General features: G+C 41.3%; 1 protein-coding gene across 5 annotated transcripts in view; it reads right to left on the reverse strand.

Moving 5' to 3' along the window:
• Positions 1-906: 906 nt before the first annotated feature.
• The window catches only part of LOC106565046 (receptor-type tyrosine-protein phosphatase T), a 500,470-nt gene continuing 480,823 nt past the window's right edge, over positions 907-20,553 (reverse strand). For all 5 annotated transcript variants that reach the window (XM_082958989.1, XM_082958987.1, XM_014131664.3 and 2 more), the window contains 7 exons: positions 19,041-19,190; positions 15,777-15,950; positions 14,438-14,569; positions 11,825-11,950; positions 10,847-11,010; positions 3,514-3,649; positions 907-2,827 (listed from right to left, as the gene is read on the reverse strand). In XM_082958989.1, the coding sequence (XP_082815115.1) occupies positions 2,774-2,827; positions 3,514-3,649; positions 10,847-11,010; positions 11,825-11,950; positions 14,438-14,569; positions 15,777-15,950; positions 19,041-19,190 (936 nt within the window). In that variant the 3' untranslated portion in view covers positions 907-2,773. The remainder of the gene's footprint in view (positions 2,828-3,513; positions 3,650-10,846; positions 11,011-11,824; positions 11,951-14,437; positions 14,570-15,776; positions 15,951-19,040; positions 19,191-20,553) is intronic.

A 20,553-nucleotide genomic window follows, 5' to 3' on the forward strand; every position in this document is an offset into this window, starting at 1 on the left:
TTTTTAATAAATGTACTGAAAACCCTATAGAATGAAAACTTAATGAGAAAATCTGTTTTCAACAGTTGAATTACATTTATTCAGCGTGGGCAAGGGAACGACCTCTACAAAGCCCATTTTTTCAACTTCATAAGGTAAGTCTGAATACCAACTACTGAGAAGAATGTAGGAAAGGCGTGCATATTATAGGTGTAATTTCTACGTCGGAAGCGGGCCCCAAATGCATTGTGTACATGCTATTTCTTAATTTTCTATCTGCACTCATTCATTCTGGAGATGACTGAATTTGACTTTGTCTTCAGTTTCTGGTGTTATGAGCGTGCATTAGTTAGCAGCACCATCTCTAGTGATGAAGATGCATTCCTCTCCCCCAGTCACCGAATACCCTTGTTTTATGTGTTAAAGCAGATATATTAGATGCCCCCTAAATAATGACATTTCAGTGAGAGCAAATGAAATGGGCCAATTACCAAACTCATTTCAAAAAACAAGAATACATGGCATAATTTTAGGCTTGTTGAAGGGGGGTAAATGGATACAAATCACCCTGTGGCAAAATGTTATATATGAAAAACTGCACCAGATTGGCCCTTGCATCCCAATGAGAGATCCTCAAATGTAGCCACATCACAGCCTTAAATGGATGGGACTAGAATGAATTGGTTAATTTGCATGTGTCTTTATGTGTAACACTGTCCACACATGTATGCATTCAGTGTCTGGGATTAAATGGTTAAAATGGGAGGGTTGGATCTTGATTTATTAGTATTTTGTTTGATTCTCGCTGAGATCGATGTTTCACCTTCGTAATGCTATTGTAATGTAAGCTTGACATTTACTGTATATAATATCCATGGTTGTAACTTGGTGGATGAAATGTGTTGAAAGAAGAATTATTCAAATCTATTGTTCAACATTTTGGTCCCTTTATTTGATGTTACCACATTTTCTAACAACAAAACAACCATGGCAATTTCATCACCAGATCTAAATATCACTTTGCTAGACAAATAAAAAAGTTAAACAAATTCAAGAAAAAAAGGAGGAAAACAAAATATAAACACAGATAGTGGAGATATGAAAAGCCAAATAAAGCCTATCGGGAAAAAAAGGAAAACAACTTGCATTCGCATTATCCTCTCTTCCATTCGAAATCCAACACTATTTCTCTTTGTGCTTTCGGTCACCCCACAATCGCATGTCAATAGTACAACTATGCTGTGCGTTGATACAAGACTTCTTCAAGTCACTGTCCATGTTGAGCAAAACATTCTACTGACAAAGCCCTATACAATACTGTACTAAACCCGTTCAACGGACAGAAAACACACAACAACAAAAAATAAACAGTTAGCTTGCCAAATTCAGGCTGGGACTAGATCCAAAACTGCACCATAGAACGCTTGTCATTTATAGGTAATTTCCAAATTAGCCAACATCTGCAGTTTACCTTGAATATGATTTATGCAAACGCGGTAACATTGCCTATAAAACTAGAGCGCTTGGATTGAATCCCTGCCTCATTCAAGAGTTGGATTCACAATTTCAGATTCTGGATTCTGTTCCCATGTCAAACAGTATGTATTAGATGCATAGGGAGAGAGTAATGGCAGAACACACGTATGGTGTCCATATTAGGACATCCTTAGACAAAGCCAAACTGCTCCTAGAGTATGGGCGCAGAATGAACAAGGATGAAAAGCGAAGTATTCTTCTCACCAAAACCTGAGGTTGGGCAACAGTAGGGCAGGGGCTGCTACAGTGTTTGACAAGCTTGAGGTGCATATTACTAGAACATTATCCCACTCTATCCTTCTGCTGACACGTTTCTTCACAATTTGGTTAAAATCGTATGTGTGCTTTAAAGATGTGAATATGGCACTATCGATCAAATTACACAAGAGTTGAAAACATGTTTGAAGGTAAAGCAGTGCAAAATACAGTGCAAATTACAAAACACATGAACGTTTTGATGAATACTGTATATGTAGCGCCAGCATAGAATGCTAAAGCGTTGACTGACTTCTCTCACTTTCAATGCAGAAAACCAGAATGGGTCTCGGAATTCATGATTGTCTGCATAGCACGAGAGCCATGGGACACCAGAATGATGAGAACATTCCACAATATCAAAATAAACCAAAACGTTGACTGAAGACATCACATTGCGAATGTGAGAAAATTAGTGTGTGAACGTGGATGTAAAGATGTTGCAAGAACCACAAAATCCAAAGAATTACCAAATGTATCTGCCATTTTGTGTTCAAACGGGTGGGTGGGGGGGGGGGGGCTATATAATACAGTCGTTATTAATGTTCATTAAAAAGAGGTCAAAGCCAGGGAGAGTTTGAATCTTCCCAACTTCTATTTGTCTTCGTCTGTCTGGCGGTATCAGTTCTGTTGGTTGGTCTGTATGTATTTTTATTAGGATCCCCATGATCTCAGCTAATCTTCCAGGTTGTACTTTTACATTGAGGGTGTAACATTCAAGGCATATATCTAAAAAGGAAATGACTGTACAAGATCACATCACAGTTCAAGATGGACACTGAAGAAAGAAGAAAAGTGTTGAGGTTTTCATTTAATTTTTTCTTTATACAAACAAAAGCGGTCCCAGTCTTGCAGAAGTGCACACATTAACCCAGTGTGGAGGGCGTTTTTTTTCTTCTGTACAGTTTCACGTGTGTGTGGTTGCACACACACATCCCCTGCCTCATATGGGTTGGTGTTTCTGCAGTCAGCACTGTGTCCCACTGACACGAGAGGCAGTCTCTCAGAATGCGCTAAGGGCCTCCAGAGCAACTTCATAGCAGAATTTATACTGTTCCTAGAAAAGGGAAAGACTAGTCACACATTGGCATCGTTTTCATATTATCTCTCAGAAAGTGAACTTGCACATCAGGTTCATGGATATTTTTTTTTATAATGAATAAAAAGGAAACTCAAGCACACTGGGGATCTCTATGCTTCCAACAATAATATTATCAATCTCTTCCATGAGTAGCACTGTTTCATAATTCAAGTGGGAAAATAACATTCAGAGACAATTTAACAATATAACAGTCGATAAACAACAAAGATAATCAAATCGTCTTTTATCTAAATACAATAAAAATTCCATGCAGGATTATGACAGTATCTTCAAAGTCTACAATAATATTTTTACTACGGTAGTTGTCTTTTTCCACCAAATCTGCTTTAATTCTAAGTGAACAGCTGTGCCCACCCTGAGATGGTTCTGTGAAATTGAGCATCTTGTTTCTGAGGCTATAGTAGAAGGTATAGAGACATCTGCTAAACAACACCTGCCATAGCAAGTCATCAGCCTGAGGATATGTGTGTGGTGTGTGTCCGCCTTACTGTCTATGGTCTAAAACCTGTCCAATAGAGCCACAACTGTGTGTCCTGAGTGTGTGTCCTACGTTGCTTATATAGTAGGTACGAATAGAAACCTTCCTCAAGCCTCTTAGACAGTACCATATCACCCTAACTGTTGTGGTCAATGGAACGTACCATAGTCTCCACCATGTTGGATTTGTTGTTCCTCAGCGTCTTGACGGTGTGGAACACGTCTACAATGTTCTGCTGCTGGATCATCTCACTGATGCTGCAGATGGCACAGAAGGTACCACTCCGTCCACCACCCGTCCTGTTGGAGAGAGCCTAGTGGTTAGAGCATTGGACTTGTAATCAAAAGGTTGCAAGATTGAATCCCTGAGCTGACAAGGTAAAAATCTGTCATTCTGCCCCTGAACACTGTTCCTAGGCCGTCATTGAAAATAAGAATTTGTTCTTAACTGACTTGCCTAGTTAAATAAAGGTAAAAAAAATTATATATATATATATAGTTGAAGAAAAGGGGATGAATGAGGATAGAGAGAGAGGTTAAAACAGGGGGATGAGAAAGGGACAGATAGAGCTAGGAAGAGGGACAGAAAGGTAAAAAGAGGTAAAGGAAGAGAAGGAGACATCGAGAGCAAGGAAGGGAGGAAGATAAATGTAAAGAGAGGTGAAAAGGATGCAGGGGATAGTAAAGGACAGAGAGAGTGAAGGAGGACAGAATGATAAAGACAGCTGGGCCTAAAAGGACCCCTCTTCAAGCTAATGAGTAGTCATTCTGACTGCAACATTCTCTATTTAAAACATGCTATCAGAAAAATAATAATTTGGTTGTTTTTATGAATGTCTTAGTAACAGAATACAAAGAAAAAAAATACACCATAGCATTTTCATTCGTTTATGTTACGACTATATGTAAAAACAAAAAAACACCAACGTTCAACTGTTCAATACATTTTTTTCATGGAGTGCCCTTGTTACAACTACGAAATAGAAAGTATATGTGTTGGAACACGGTAACAGCTTATTTTTATAAGGACAAAACAAACAAAAATACCCAAACCACCAAGATGCACGATCAGCAAAATGCGCAGTTAAATGATGAAAGCATCAGTAGCCTAAACATCATTATAAGCGCCAAGTGTGCTTGATAAAATCAGCACAAAAGCAATAATGAAATTATAATGAATATAAGTCTTTATATGACACCAGTCAAAAATAGTCTATTGTCAGCTCATGCTTAGATGGACTATGCAACGGCATCAGTTGGAGCATGTCCATGTCACATAAATAACAAACGCTTGTGAGTGCGTTGCTGATGTTGTTTTTTGCTTGAGATGTAGGGTCTGCTCTCTCAGTGATGACATTTTGTGCTGATAATTAATCGGCACTTAGCATTGTCACCGGCTTGTTCTATCCAAAAGGTGCCTCCCTTCCTCTCTCCTGCTTTCATTTGGTGGTGGTGCGGGCACTGTTCTGTTTGTTTTTTTTGCGCTCAAGTCTCAGAGGTGTAGAGATTCAGGTTCAGAATCAGACTCAGAAGAATAAACATAAGAGATGTCATGATTCATTTCATCCCCACCATCCGAGTCATTTTCATTCAGATTTTGTAGCAATGCAAACGCAGCATGTGCATCCATTTGTCTTAGTCTTCTTGCCATTGTAAATTAAGCACACTCTCACTGTGTACTCCAAGTAGGCCAGAGTATACTGATAAGACTGCTTGGATTCCGTGGACTGGTATGAGATTGACCGGCTCAAATTGGCCTTATGTAGCAATTTTTTTTTTACATTGGATAAGAGTAGAGACTCATAGCTACAAAATGGTATATCATACACAGCATTTTTGTGGAACAATGGGAAGGTTATTCTGCTTTGAAAGTTGATAAACCTTCGCGTTTGAGAAAAGGACCTTTGAATAGTTTGGTACCTACTGGAGAGCTCTCCTTTGCCTACACCCATTCGGCATTGTTCACACCCTCTTAAGCCAGCCCCACCCATCTCTTTAAGGATTCACATGTGAGGTCATATGCTAAACAGTGAGTAGCGTAGTAAAGATTAAGACTAAAACTTGTACTAGCCTACAATAAGGAAAAATTCCAGATAAAAATATTTTATAAATATTAGATGATGCTTACCCAGACACACTTGTCTAAATTGAATGGTCAGGTGAAAGAAATGCTTTAACCCCGAGCCACATCCAGTGGTGGAAAAAGTACTAAATTATCTTACTTGAGTAAAAGTATGAATTCAAATTCCTTATATTAAACGAGACAGTACAATTTTTGTTTTTTTTATTGACGGATCGCCAGGGGCACACTCCAACACTCCGAATTTACAAACAAAGCATTTGTGTTTAGTGAGTCTACCAGATCAGATGCAGTAGGGATGACCAGAGAAGTTCTCTTGATAAGTGCATGAATTTGACCATTTTCCTGTCCTGCTAAGCATTCAAAATGTAACGAGTACTTTTAGGTGTCAGGGAAAATGTATGGAGTAAAAAGTACATTATTTTCTTTAAGAATGTAGTAAAGTAAAAGTAGTCAAAAATAAAAACAGTAAGGTAAGGTAAAAATGACTTAAGTGTTACTTGAAAGTATTTTTACTTAAGTACTTTACACCACTGAGTGCAGGTAGTGTGTAGCAGTGAAGGTACAGCCAAGCTAAGGCGTAACAAACACTGATACCCTGATGAAGACAGCTTGTCTGTCGAAACGTTATTATTATTGCATCTTAGCTCCTAGAGTGTGAGGCTCTCCTTTTATTTTTCAAGTGTTCTACTCCACTAGCCAGCACCTCGCCTAAACAGGTGTGCATTTCTTTTGCCTCAAGAAATCAATGGGCACTTGATTAGACTAGCAACAGTGAACTGTTACAAAATAGGTTTTGTTTGGTATTTTGGGCAGTGGGGAGAGAAATCACATCCAGGACTTATCGTGTTGTGTTATCGTTGGGGCTGGTCTTTCAAATCTGTCTCCACTATGGATTTTCATCCTCACTCTCCCTAATTTTAAGCTTCATAATAGGGTCCATAATGTGGCTAAACCACTATGAAGCCAGTGACTATGAGAATAGGAGAGGTGCTGTTTTCTTGGCTATGGCTGACAATGCTGTTAACTTGGTTTATGAACAAAAAATGCCATACTGATACTAAACTAACCAATTAAATGTATATTTACTGTCACTGCATGGATATGGAGAGGGACCATTTCAAAGAATTGTAACAAGACTATGTATTCAAACAAAATAAGAAAGACAAAGAAGCTGGACTTAAAATTAGACGTTTCCATGGTAGTGCTTATCTAAAAAAGACCCACAGAGTGCAGCACAATTCAATGGCTCCAAAAAGCTTTACATCATCTGTACACACTAATAACAGAGTGGTGAGTTTGAGCTGAGTCTATTAGTTTTAATGAGGGATCTTTGAAGCTTGAATAAATCCTGTGTGTGGAACAGAACAAACTGGAATTGAACCTCTTTGTGTCACTTTTATTTACTTTTATTTCACCTTTATTTAACCAGGTAGGCTAGTTGAGAACAAGTTCTCATTTACAACTGCGACCTGGCCAAGATAAAGCAAAGCAGTTCGACACATACAACAACACAGAGTTACACATGGAATAAACAAACGTACAGTCAAGAATACTATAGAAAAAGTCTATATAAAGTGTGTGCAAATGAGGTAGGATAAGGGAGGTAAGGCAATAAAAAATTACAATATAGCAATTAAACACTGGAGTGATAGATGTGCAGAAGATGAATGTGCAAGTAGAGATACTGGGGTGCAAAGGAGAAAAATAAATAACAGTATGGGGATGAGGTAGTTGGATGGGCTATTTACAGATGGGCTATGTACAGCTGCAGCGATCGGTAAGTTGCTCTGACAGCCGATGCTTGAAGTTAGTGAGGGAGATATGAGTCTCCAGTTTCAGTGATTTTTGCAGTTTGTTCCAGTCATTGGCAGCAGAGAACTGGAATGAAAGGCGGCCAAAGTAGGAATTGGCTTTTGGGGTGACCAGTGAAATATACCTGCTGGAGCGCGTGCTACGGGTGGGTGCTGCTATGGTGACCAGTGAGCTGAGGTAAGGCAGGGCTTTACCTAGCAAAGACTTACAGATGACCTGGAGCCAGTGGGTTTGGCGACGAATATGAAGTGAGGGCCAGCCAACGAGAGTATACAGGTCGCAGTGGTGGGTAGTACATGGGGCTTTGGTGACAAAACGGATGGCACTGTGATAGACTGCATCCAATTTGCTGAGTAGAGTGTTAGAGGCTATTATGTAAATTACATCGCCAAAGTCAAGGATCGGTAGGATAGTCAGTTTTACGAGGGTATGTTTGGCAGCATGAGTGAAGGATGCTTTGTTGCGAAATAGGAAGCCGATTCTATATTTCATTTTGTATTGGAGATGCTTAATGTGAGTCTGGAAGGAGAGTTTACAGTCTAACCAGACACCTACGTATTTTTAGTTGTCCACATATTCTAAGTCAGAACCGTCCAGAGTAGTGATGCTGGATGGGCGGGCAGGTGCAGGCAGCGATCGGTTGAAGAGCATGCATTTAGTTTGACTTGCATTTAAGAGCAGTTGGAGGCCACGGAAGGAGAGTTGTATGGCATTGAAGCTCGTCTGGAGGTTAGTTAACACAGTGTCCAAAGAAGAGCCAGAAGTATACAGAATGGTGTCGTCTGCATAGAGGTAAATCAGAGAATCACCAGCAGCAAGAACCACATCATTGATGTATACAGAGAAGAGAGTCGGCCCGAGAATTGAACCCTGTGGCACCCCCATAGAGACTGCCAGAGGTCCGGACAACAGGCCCACCGATTTGACACACTGAACTCTGAGAAGTAGTTGGTGAACCAGGCGAAGCAGTCATTTGAGAAACCAAGGCTGTTGAGTCTGTCGATAAGTATGTAGTGATTGATGGATCAGCAGGGGTCCGTGTAGTAAAAGGGTCCAGGCCAATTGGCAAAATAGGTATAGTGGCCCAAGAAATTGGCCGATGGGCCTCTTCAGCTAACAGTCCGATATGCTCTAGACAGCTAGCAGGCCGCGGCTAGCAGGCTAGCCGATGGGCATTCAGGGGACGTCGCGACGGAGGAGCCAGTTGAAAAACCCCCTCAGGCAGATTACGTCGGTAGTCCAGTCGTGATGGATCGGCGGGGCTCCGTATCGACAGTAAAAGGGGTCCAGGCCAATTGGCAAAATTGGCATTGTAGCCCAAGGAATGGCTGATGGACCTCTTCAGCTAGCCGGGAGAAGGGACTAGCATAGGCTAGCTCTAGGCTAATTGGTGCTTGCTTTGGGACAGAGACGTTAGCCCGGAGTGGCCACTCGGATAGCAGCTAGCTAGCTGCGATGATCCAGGTAAAAAGGTTCAGAGCTTGCGGTAGGAATCCGGAGATATGGAGAAAATTAAGTCCAATATGCTCTGGTTTGAATCGCGCTGTGCAGACTGGCAAGAGTTGTCCGGGCTAAGGCTAGCTGATGACCGCTAGCAGTGGCTAGCTGACTATTAGCTAGATGCTAGTTAGCTGGCTAGCTTTTGTTGGGTGCTCCGGTTTTTAAAGTAAAGAAAATAGCAGATCCATACCACATTGGGTGAGGCGGATTGCAGGAAAGTATGTTGAAGTTGAGGTTAAGAAAAATATTTAAAAAAAATATATGCAAAGAAAAAAGATATAAAAAGATATATACACAGGACACGACAAGACGAAGACAAAAACGTCTGACTGGTACGCCATCTTGGATTCTAAGATAATGACTCTTATCACTTTATAATTTCTAATCTCATCTTTTTCACGCGCCATGGTCCACGGACCTTGTAGATTTTTCTTGTGTTTTTTGTTATGTCAGTATCTATTATCTCCATGTGGCTTTTAAAAGCATTTTCTCACCACAACAGAAACAGTGTGATTGAGAGTCATAGAAATAACTTTCCATCCCCTGTATATCCTCTAGAACAGTGGTCACCAACAGGTTGATCTTCAAGGCATTCCTAGTCGATCACCAAACATTTCTGTAGAAAAGCCAACAATAAAGCCTTGCGCTCCTATTTTTTTAATCAATTCGTCTTGCGCTGGTTGCAGTAGGTGCACTTGATTCAAAAGCCCTCCATGACAGGCTCCCATTTTTAAACATTTAGATTTATCTGAAGGGACAAACTTGCCTACTCGGCGTACCTAGAGAGCTAAAGAGCTCAAGTGCGCCTAATGCACTGGCCAATCGGTTAGGTAAAATCACTGTGCCTACAGCTTCCATGACCCCAAAGCACAGTTTGATACTAGCCTACGTGAGATGTAATAACTTTTAAAACCATGACCAGAGAGACTGTCAAATAATACAGCAAAAAGCTGCTGTTTTTATGAGTGACTTCATGTTTACGTTATTATTCAACACTTTTACAAAACATAAAACACGCTTCTCCTTACTTCTACTCACGCTACAACCAGCACTGCAGCTGCAATAAATTAGTAGCCAAATGTATCGATAGGCCTGGGTTTTTATTATTAGCAGCTCGTCGTGTTTATTTTAATATCAAGGGATATTTAACTTTCTCTGGTCATAGGAACAACATGAATGTGTGCATGATGCAGAAATAATGTGGTGGGACTCGAGTTTTGTCATCAGGTGGAAGACGGTGTCTCCTCTCTCTGGTCAGTCTCACCGGAGGAAAGCAGAGAGCAGGGACCTGAGAGGCAGACCCTCTGCTGCTCTCTCCATCCGCTGACACTGACCATCAGATGCAGGTACCATCAGTCCAGTAAAATAAAAAATTAAATGACTTCAATTTATTCTCAGCTGTGATACAAGTGATACAACTGATCTATTTTGTTATGAAAGCTTGAGTATTGAAATATAATATGGTCTGAGAAGAACAATATTAGCAGGCTAAGCATAGCCAATATGCTGTGATAATGTATTAGGCCTACCGCAGAAACCTCATTCCAACATATATTTTTTTATTAGGTTAATGTTGCATAGGCTTACATTTTTTAAGTCAAGTTAAAACAAAATCTGATCGGTAGATCTCAGCTTGCTTTTTGACTCCCAAAGTTTGACTCAGAAAAGGTTGGTGACCACTGCTCTAGAAGAATGTAAGAAAACAGCACTAAGGAAGCATGCAGTGATGAATACATTCATAGAGCACATTCCCTATTGTCATCCTGTCTGAGATGAGTATAGTGTAGAATATGAGTAGGGCCAGCCAGAATACATATAGGGAAGTTCTTCCACAACTACCTTAACAGTAAGGTAAATGTCTACATGTTGCGTTGTTTAAAACTAAAACTAACTTCACTCATTCAGTAGCACAATTTTCACAGCAATTTATTCGTTTTTCTGGGTTTAAATATTAGGCCCTTGTATCCAATGTCCATGGACGCGTAACTGTCCTAATATGGACACCGTACGAGTATACAACTTCCATGGATGTGTGACTGTGTTCTAATATTGACACCGTAATACAATGACTGAACTCCTTCTGAGCCCCTTTAACTACTCACAGGCAGTGGACCACGGTGCGTCCGTCTCCCCCGTCGTACTGCTCCTGCCACTTGGCCAGACGTCTCACCAGCTGCAGGATGGAGCGCTTGGACAGGGGCGTGTCGCGGTAAGCGGGCCAGCCGATGAACTGGAAATGCTGCACCAAACGGTAGCCGTCCTGGGGCTGCCAAAGACAGTGAGAGAGAGAATCATAAATGAATGCCATCATCAACATCATTGTTGTCGTCAACATCATCGTCATTGCCAGTATCAAAACATCCTCAACATGGACAACATCACAGTTAGCATCCTCATTATAATCATCAATCACTAGCATGCTAATCTTCCTCCTCATAACCGTCACCAAAATGTGTAGATAAATCAAGTTTAACTCTGTGTCCACTGTAAACCTAAACCACTCAAGTTATTAAATAACTGCTGATGCAATCCCAGTGTCTTTTGGCTCATTGTGGCAATGCTTTCCTTAGCCAGAGCAGAGCCAACGACTGGCAACTACAATAAAGACGTCAGCTGGCTCCACGCCCCAGCTGGGAGGAGGGAGGGTGGGGGTCAGCTGAATTCTGTCGTGCATGAGCCGTGTCATCCGCTTGTGTATGTGGTGATGGAACCATTTCATGGTAAATTGGAGATGCCGCCACTGTGGCTTTTCGCACCGGCACAGAGCTAAGCGTTGATTAGCTGGCCAGCAAAGCCTGCCTGTGATTCTGGTTAAAGTGGGAGAACCATGAGTGAACGAGAGGCAGAGAAGAGGAGAGACAGAAGAGTAACCATGTGCCACGAACACGGGGATTCGCATTGTGGTGATTTAAATGGGGTCTAATGAGTAGTACCGTAGAACAAAGCCCCCTCATATGAAATCAGTCTGAACCAGCCACTGCTCTGTCAGGCAGAGCCAGACCTGTCTGTTAGCGCCAGCTGCATTGGCAGGGCTCAAAGCAGAGGGTACATATTTACAGGGTGATAAACATGATACAGACCCTGGCCATGTTGCAGATCCTGAAGATGCGGTTGATGATATCTTCGTCGATATCGGCTGAGATGAACTCCACCTGGATGGGGCCATAGCAGCAGGAGCTCTTCTCAGGCCAGTACTGCATGCACAACTAGGGATTGAAGAGGGGTTTAGCAATAGGAATAGAGTTTAGAAGTAGTTTTACTCCTATGGGTACATTTAATATCACTGTCGGTGCACCGATCACAGAATATTGACTTGAATGGGAATGTCTGTTCTAGTTGTAGTTCTAGTTCTGGCATGAGCTTCATCACATGTTAGGTACATCACATACTGGTGTGGACACTGTTGTTGACTACTTGGGGATTTTACCCATTGGGGAGCACTGAAAAAAATTACATAAACTACACATTGCTTTAGCCATTTGAACAAAACCATCTGAGTTCAAATGCAAGGTCATACTGCTGGGCGTAAGCAATTGAAGGTTATGTGCATACAAAAGAAAAGCCTTGACCTTATTGGCCTCTGCACGGTACACCTACATCTTAGGGCCATGATGGGTTATCCTCCAGTCTACAGCTTTTGAAGGGTTCCAACCTTTCAAACCAGTTAACCCTCAGTCAGTTGGAATATGTCACTACTTAGTAACAAAATCTAGATTTGTTTTATGTAAACGGAATGTTATAAAGGGTCCAGACATGTTTTTAGCAATTTCCCTTGGTTTGAGAAACTTACTACAGCAGAGATTGACTTTCTGAACCTCATTCTGGAGTTCAAGGGCATCCAAAAAACATTTTTTTTAAAAGACCAAAAAAAGTTTCTGGACCCGACTATAACATGCCATTTATATCAAAAATACAGATTAGATTCCTAATAGTGAAATTCTCCTTTAATATGGGAGGTATTGATGTGCTCTTTGCTAGGTTTCAATGTGGGTGTCTGTCTGAGGGTTCTGGTAGCTACGTTGGATAGTTAACCTGTTAGGGCTAGGGGGCAGCATTTGCACGTCTGGATAAAAAAAATGTACCCGATTTAATCTGGTTACTAATCCTACCCAGTAACTAGAATATGCATATACTTATTATATATGGATAGAAAACACTCTAAAGTTTCTAAAACTGTTTGAATGGTGTCTGTGAGTATAACAGAACTCATTTGGCAGGCAAAACCCTGAGACATTTTCTGACAGGAAGTGGATACCTGATGTGTTGTATTGACTTTAAACCTATCCCATTGAAAAACACAGGGGCTGAGGAATATTTTGGCACTTCCTATTGCTTCCACTAGATGTCACCAGCCTTTAAAAAGTGTTTTGAGTCTTCTGGAGGGAGATCTGACCGAACAAGAGCCATGGAACGATGATGTCCCATTAGACACCTGGCACGCGAGTTCATGTTGGGTACCCTCGTTCCAATACGTTATAAAAGAGTATGCATTCGTCCACCTTGAATATTATTCATGTTCTGGTTAAAAAAGGCCCTAATGATTTATGCTATACAACGTTTGACATGTTTGAACGAACGGAAATATATTTTTTCCCCTCGTTCATGACGAGAAGTCCGGCTGGCTTAGATCATGTGCTAACAAGACGGAGATTTTTGGACATAAATGATGAGCTTTTTTGAACAAAACTACATTCGTTATGGACCTGTGATACCTGGAAGTGACATCTGATGAAGAGAATCAAAGGTAATGGATTATTTACATAGTATTTTCGATTTTAGATCTCCCCAACATGACGTCTAGTCTGTATCGCAACGCGTATTTTTCTGGGCGCAGTGCTCAGATTATTGCAAAGTGTGATTTCCCAGTAAGGTTATTTTTAAATCTGGCAAGTTGATTGCGTTCAAGAGATGTAAATCTATAATTCTTTAAATGACAATATAATATTTTACCAATGTTTTCTCATTTTAATTATTTAATTTGTGACGCTGACTTGACTGCCGGTTATTGGAGGGAAACGATTTCCTCAACATCAATGCCATAGTAAAACGCTGTTTTTGGATATAAATATGAACTTGATAGAACTAAAAATGCATGCATTGTCTAACATAATGTCCTAGGAGTGTCATCTGATGGAGATTGTAAAAGGTTAGTGCATCATTTTAGCTGGTTTTATGGTTTTGGTGACCCTGTCTTTGACTTGACAAAACATTACACACAACTCTTTTAAATGTACTGTCCTAACATACTCTAAATTTATGCTTTCGCCGTAAAACCTTTTTGAAATCGTAAAACGTGGTTAGATTAAGGAGATGTTTATCTTTCAAATGGTGTAAAATAGTTGTATTTTTTAAAAATTTGAATTTTGACATTTATTTGGATTCAAATTTGCCGCTCTTGAAATGCACCTGCTGTTGATGGAGTGCACCACGGGTGGCACGCTAGCATCCCACCTAGCCCATAGAGGTTAAACCCTGGGCAGAGAAAAGAGCAGCTCTCCTATGAGGCTTATCCTGCTCTATGAAACTGTGTGTGTGAGAGCCGATGGAGGAAATGACAATGGAGGGATAGATAGAGATGAATAGAGAGTGATAGAGCATGTGTAAGACACCCTGGGTTTATTATTGGTCTGTGTGTGTGTCGATGTATGTACACCCATATGTGTGTGCGAACCCCGGGGTTCAACAATACACACCTGTGCGGCATCCATCTCGTTGAGCATTACTATCGAGGAGCAGTTGTAGTCGAACACCAGCCTCCAGAAGTCGGCCACTGTATTGGGCAGTGGGTGCTGGGTTACGATGAAGGCTGCTGGTTGTTTATGGCTCTGGAAAAAAATCAATGACAAACACCACAACACTTCAGCCCCCGGTAGCGAGAGAGACAGAGTAAAAGAAAGAGAGAGAGATGAGAGAAAGAGAGCGAGAAAGAGAGAGCAGAGAGGAGCAAGCAGAGACGCTGGTGGGACCGCTAACAGCCAAGGGTCACGGTGGGTTTCCAATGCCTGATCAACTTGTGGCGAGGACAAAGAGCCCAGCGTGCTCCCATGGACAGTGTTAACCTTGCATCGTGATGCATTGAAAAGAGAAATCCCACTACAGGTCATTACGCTGTTGCCAGACAAGCAGACCAGCCAGGCCGGGTCTGAGAAAGACACTGCTGGCTTTATTTGACGCCACCTCTGTGCTTGTTATTGCCTGCCGTTCTTTTCTTATCAGCTCTGTGTAGCTTATCTGGATCTGCGTGTGTATTGTTTGGTAGATCTGCTACGAGGGCCTACTGTATGAGGCTGCTTTGCAGTCATTACTTATCATTTATCACAGCGCTATCACTTAATGGTGTGTTGGTTGATGATCAGTTGTTAGATGATGTTGTTTGTTATCTTTTTTATTGCTGTTGCTCTATGACATTTCATTTTTGTTACCTGTTATCTAATTGAGTTGCATTTGCATGTACCCAGTCACTGCCTCCCCATTTCCCACAACAAATGCAATAAATATAAAATATAACATCCCTATTCTAATTAATAACGCAACAGAACCAAGGCATATCTCAAACTAACTGATCTGTGTCTTTTCCAGGTTGGATTACATCAGCCAAGCTAAATCCAATGGTTTTACGCAACTTGGCAGTCTCTGACACAATTTGCCTCAGTCATGATTGGTGTTGTGCAGACCTGCATGGTTTCAAATTGTATTTGAAATCTTTGAGCGTATGTTTGAGCCTGGTTATAGAGTACCATATGGGCATGGTTTGCACAAGCAAACCAAGAGCAAGCAAGCAAGCAGGCAGGCAGGCAGGCAGGCAGACAGACAGACAGACAGACAGACAGACAGACAGACAGACAGACAGACAGACAGACAGACAGACAGACAGACAGACAGACAGACAGACAGACAGACAGACAGACAGACAGACAGACAGACAGACAGACAGACAGACAGACAGACAGACAGACAGACAGACAGACAGACAGACAGACAGACAGAGAGCAGGCGAGAGAGAGAGCAGGCGAGAGAGCGAGATTAATTTACGTCCATGAGGGCAGCGTTGATGTAGTTACTGGACTCTCCGTCCACGGAGATGAGGAAGGGCAAGCATCGATCCACAGACAGGACGTCCATGCTGCGGTTCTTGTCATGGTTCCGGGGGAGCAGTCCCACGCTACAGTCTTCAGGCCGAACCCGGGGAGTCACGATGTTCAGAGTCTGGAGAGGGAGGATGTTATTTTAACAATTATTATAAGGTTTAACGAACATATTTTTGGGGGGAGTTATAAGGAAACCTCAATTTTCTTACCAAGAGTTGCTGAATATTTTCATCTTCGACACCTGCACTTTTTGTCATAACTCATGTAACCGACAGGGTATCAACAATCAAACCAGAGTTGTTCGCGAGACACAAGACCATATTAGCTAAAGCCTATAGGCTAGCAACGCTCACCTGAGGATCTGTCTATTGTATTTCCTGTGTTTGAGGGGTGCAAAATCCACTTGTCACTTAAATATCACTAGATTGATTGCTTTCATTTTACTCCTGCAACTCTTTCATACTCTTGCTTGTGCCTGTCGTTTTTCCCCATTAACTCTACAACCACAGAAATGTTTGTAATGACCTGTCAAACAATGGAATACATTGTCTTTCTGATGCTAAAGCGTAGTCTGGGATTAAACGCATCGTCTTGATACTTACATCACAAGAAAGAGACGAAAGAAAACTATTTTGATGCGTGTACAATTTATTTGTAATTAAAAAGTAATCATTTAATACAGTTGAAATGTTTACAAATTAGATACCCTGAAATGAAAGCAACTTCCAAAAATGAACACTCGGATTATAGTGATACTATGTCCGATCTTGCAAACAATGTAAAGTATGTTTAGAAAGGTGTAATCTAGATCCAAGAGTGTTGATTTTTAATCCAAGGTTATCCTGCTATTGACACACTTGTTGAATTATGCAACTGAACATGACAACAACAGTAATCAATGAAGCAGTCTAGACAGTGCAGGTGAGAGCAGATAGGCCTATACAGAACAAGTTTTTGGTGGATGCAGGCCTGTTCCACCCCTTGATGTTAATGTATTCATATATGGAAATACATCCAGTGTGTTTATGCAAATGAGTCATATATGATTTTCCTTGAACAAAAAACAAATAAAAATACCTGATACCATTAGAAAATGTATATATATTTTTTTAGCCCCTTTTCATCCCCAATTTCAATCTTGTCTCTTCGCTGCAACTCCCAAACGGGCTCGGGAGGCGAAGGTCGAGTCATGCGTCCTCCGAAATATGACCCTCTAAACCGCGCTTCTTAACACTCACCCGCTTAACCCGGAAACCAGCCGCAACAATGTGTTGGAGGAAACACCGTTCAACTGACGACCGAGGTCAGCCTGCAGGCGTCCGGCCCGCTACGATGAGCCAAGTAAAGCCCACCCGGCCAAACCCTCCCCTAACCCAGACGACGCTGGGCCAATTGTGCGCCGCCCTATGGGACTCCCGATCACGGCCGGTTGTGATACAGCCCTTGATCGAACCCCGGGTCTGTAGTGACACCTCTAGCACTGCGATGTAGTGATTATGACCCCCCATAAATACCTTTCTCCCTTTCCTCTCTTGACTCTACTGAAGGACTCTTGAAAAGCCTTTGTTAAACATAGAGAGTCGGGGAACATCAAAAGGTGGGGGGGAAAGGAACCATATTTCGGTAATCCAACCAGTTGAAACTATGCGTTAGTACTTAATGAATATGATGTCAGTTCAGTTGTCATCTGAGACATTCTTATTAATGATAGGATGACAAACTGTATCGTGGAAAGTCTACACATTAGTTATCAGATTCACATGGAATTGTTGTGCAATTTAAATGTTTAAATATGAAACTATTTGTGAAAAGATGAAATGTAATTTTAGCTTCCAAATGAGAGAATTGGGTTTTCATAAGGTTAGAGCTCTGCGCAATCAGTGGCCCGCCCCTGTGAAGAGACATTGGTTATAAACTATGAAACACACCCTTCTCTCCCTCCACTATATAAGCCTTTTTCGAAAATATAACTTACTGTTCCGAGTACGCGAGGCCTGCAGCTTCTGCGTTTAAAGGGCGAATAACTTGCTGTTCCGGGTACATTAGGGTGACAGTCCGATGTCAGAAGGATTCAGATAATAAGCTGTTCCGAGGACGTGAGGACGACGGTTCCACGTTAAAAGGACTAACATGTCAACTACAGAACTAAGCCAACCTCAGCGTGAGCTTTGATTATGAACTTTGAACTCTTATTCACTACAGAAGTGATACCTCCTAGCCGTTGAGTTAGCAGCGGCCGCTGTAAACGTGGGCTAGGAAAGGACGGACGATGGATTCAGTCTAACACAACGACGTTACTACAAAGTATCCAGTTTACCACCAGAGACACCCTTCAAAGGACTAGGAAGATCTCTGTTGGGCAACACGGCCAGCATCTACAACCAACCTACTGAAGCGCAGCTCAGAGTAAATATTTATTGCATTCTCCTTTTTCAAATGGGCGGTAATTTAGAATGCATAAGATACTGTATTTACGATAGCACAGCTTCTCCCTTTGTTCCTCAGTCTTCCCACTCTTTCACTCAAACCCAACCCCCTTTCCTTTGTGTAACCAGCCGTCATGTCGGCTCCGTCCACCAGGGACGTTTTCTGTATGACATCATTTGCATTCTGTGTATATGTAATTCTGTGATTAGTTAGGTATTTAGTAAATAAATAATTAAACCAAATTTTGTAGTGCTGATTCAACTTGTTAGCCAGGGTTGGTGAAGATAACCAAGAATTTACAACTTTCAGATGAGACTGAAATAAGGTGACGATTAATATTGACTGCTATTGATGTAAAATATTACTAGGTCTTTAAGAGTTTATTCGGAAGACAACAGCTCAATAAACACTCTTTCATGGTGCCCCGACTTTCTAGTTAATTACATTTACATGATTAGCTTAATCAGGCAATATTAATTACAGAGAAAGGATTTTATAGAATGTCATATCACTTAATCCGGAATAGCCAAAGACACGACACAAGGGATACTTGAGTTCCCACCAAAATCCCTGAATTGATATGCTATAATTGAGTCAATATCTGATGGATTAAAACAATTAATTGTTCTTGTAGACAGCAAATGTAACTACTTTTAGTTGGAAAAGTCTAATGACATGCCTCTTAGGAAGAAAAGCAAAGGACAGACAAACAGACAGACAGAGGTACATAGACAGGCAGATGGACAGAGAGTTTAAGAGTTAAGAAGTAGAGGGTGCTAACCTGAAATTCATCCTTAATTTGGCTGGAGTTGGTCTGTGGGTCCAGTCTGCTGATGTTATAGTATATGGCTCTGAATTCACAGACTGGGATGGCCGTGTTTCCACACAGGCAGGCTTCAAGGATGGCGTCATGGACAAAAACATACTGCTCCTGAGGTAGGAAATGATGAGATAACAGGTGTAATGACATACAGTTAGATGTTCATGTACTTCTACCCTTTAGGTCAACCTCAAAACACGAACCGCCTACTTTATCACAGCACTTCAACCAGTAGTTGGACCCTATTCAAATCCATTAGTCTCAATTCACATGTACTGTTGAAAAGTATCGAGAAGCAGAGCAGTACATACAGGTACCAAGCACAGCTGTAGAATTTTGATTGTACACAGTGACACAAAAACATAATGTGTAGTCATTATTGAACGTCAATACGTCATATCTAACTCAGTTCTGCGAAGGCAGCCCTGCATTTTCAACACGTACTCTCGTGCTCTGATGAAACAGATTTCATAGCCTGAAGAGCGCTTCGCATAAATTTGCATTTTGAAGCATGTAAAGTAATATCCTGTGGAGAAGTAAATGAACCACAGGAAAAAAGGCAGCCATGTTACAGCCTTAAAAGGAGATCAAGAGGCTGTGTGCGGTTCAACAGCGGATGCATTGTGCTCATCAAGTAGCCAGACATATTAATTCATCTCCAAAATCCCAGCCATTCGCCGGTGAATAGAATTATGCATATTTTCACTCAACAATGCAGAAGGCTCAGGGTTTAGAATGTTAATTGCGGCCATGAGAGCCGTACGGGGCTAAATCCATCCAGAGTTGACCTCCACTATCCATTACCTTGATAGCTGGTGCTACTCGGGAGCAGAGAAAGCCTTTTAAAAGATGAATTGCTTTTTGTTGTTTTGTGCCGGATAATCTTTGAATAGTGCTTTAAACTGACACAAATTGCCCTCTACCCATTAATGCACCCGGCATCCATTTTTAGCCATTGAAGTGGCATATATAAACACTGTGTATGACATAATGTAATTCTATCTACTCATCATTGTATTCATACGAGTACGAGTTGGGACTAACCTAAAAAGTTTGCTGTTGTTTTATTGTTATTTTAGGGCCACTGCAAAACCCAAGTGGCCGACTGGACGTAGGGTCATAACCCTAAGACACTTAGCAAACACACCTGCAAACTCATTTGCAAAATAAAACAAAGTGTGTGGACTAAGTTATCTATTATTCAGCATGTATGTAATATTAATAGGAACATTGGGATGGATGATGCATGACTGAGCACACTCCAGAGGTAGCTAGGCTAGTCCGACATGGGAAATCTTCCAGAGGAGACGCCACACACATTTGATTAGTTGTGATATCAAGTGTGGTGAATGTTGTGTATGAACGGTTGCTAGTCGTGGAGTCGCTGAGAATATACAATGTATATCGGTCTAGTGGGTACACAGAAGTTGTAATGGTTATGGAGAATACTGATGCTTATTCCTGTTGACAATAG

The sequence above is a fragment of the Salmo salar genome, chromosome 12 (genome assembly GCF_965601325.2).
Source record: "Salmo salar chromosome 12, fSalSal1, whole genome shotgun sequence".
NCBI lineage: Eukaryota > Metazoa > Chordata > Actinopteri > Salmoniformes > Salmonidae > Salmo > Salmo salar.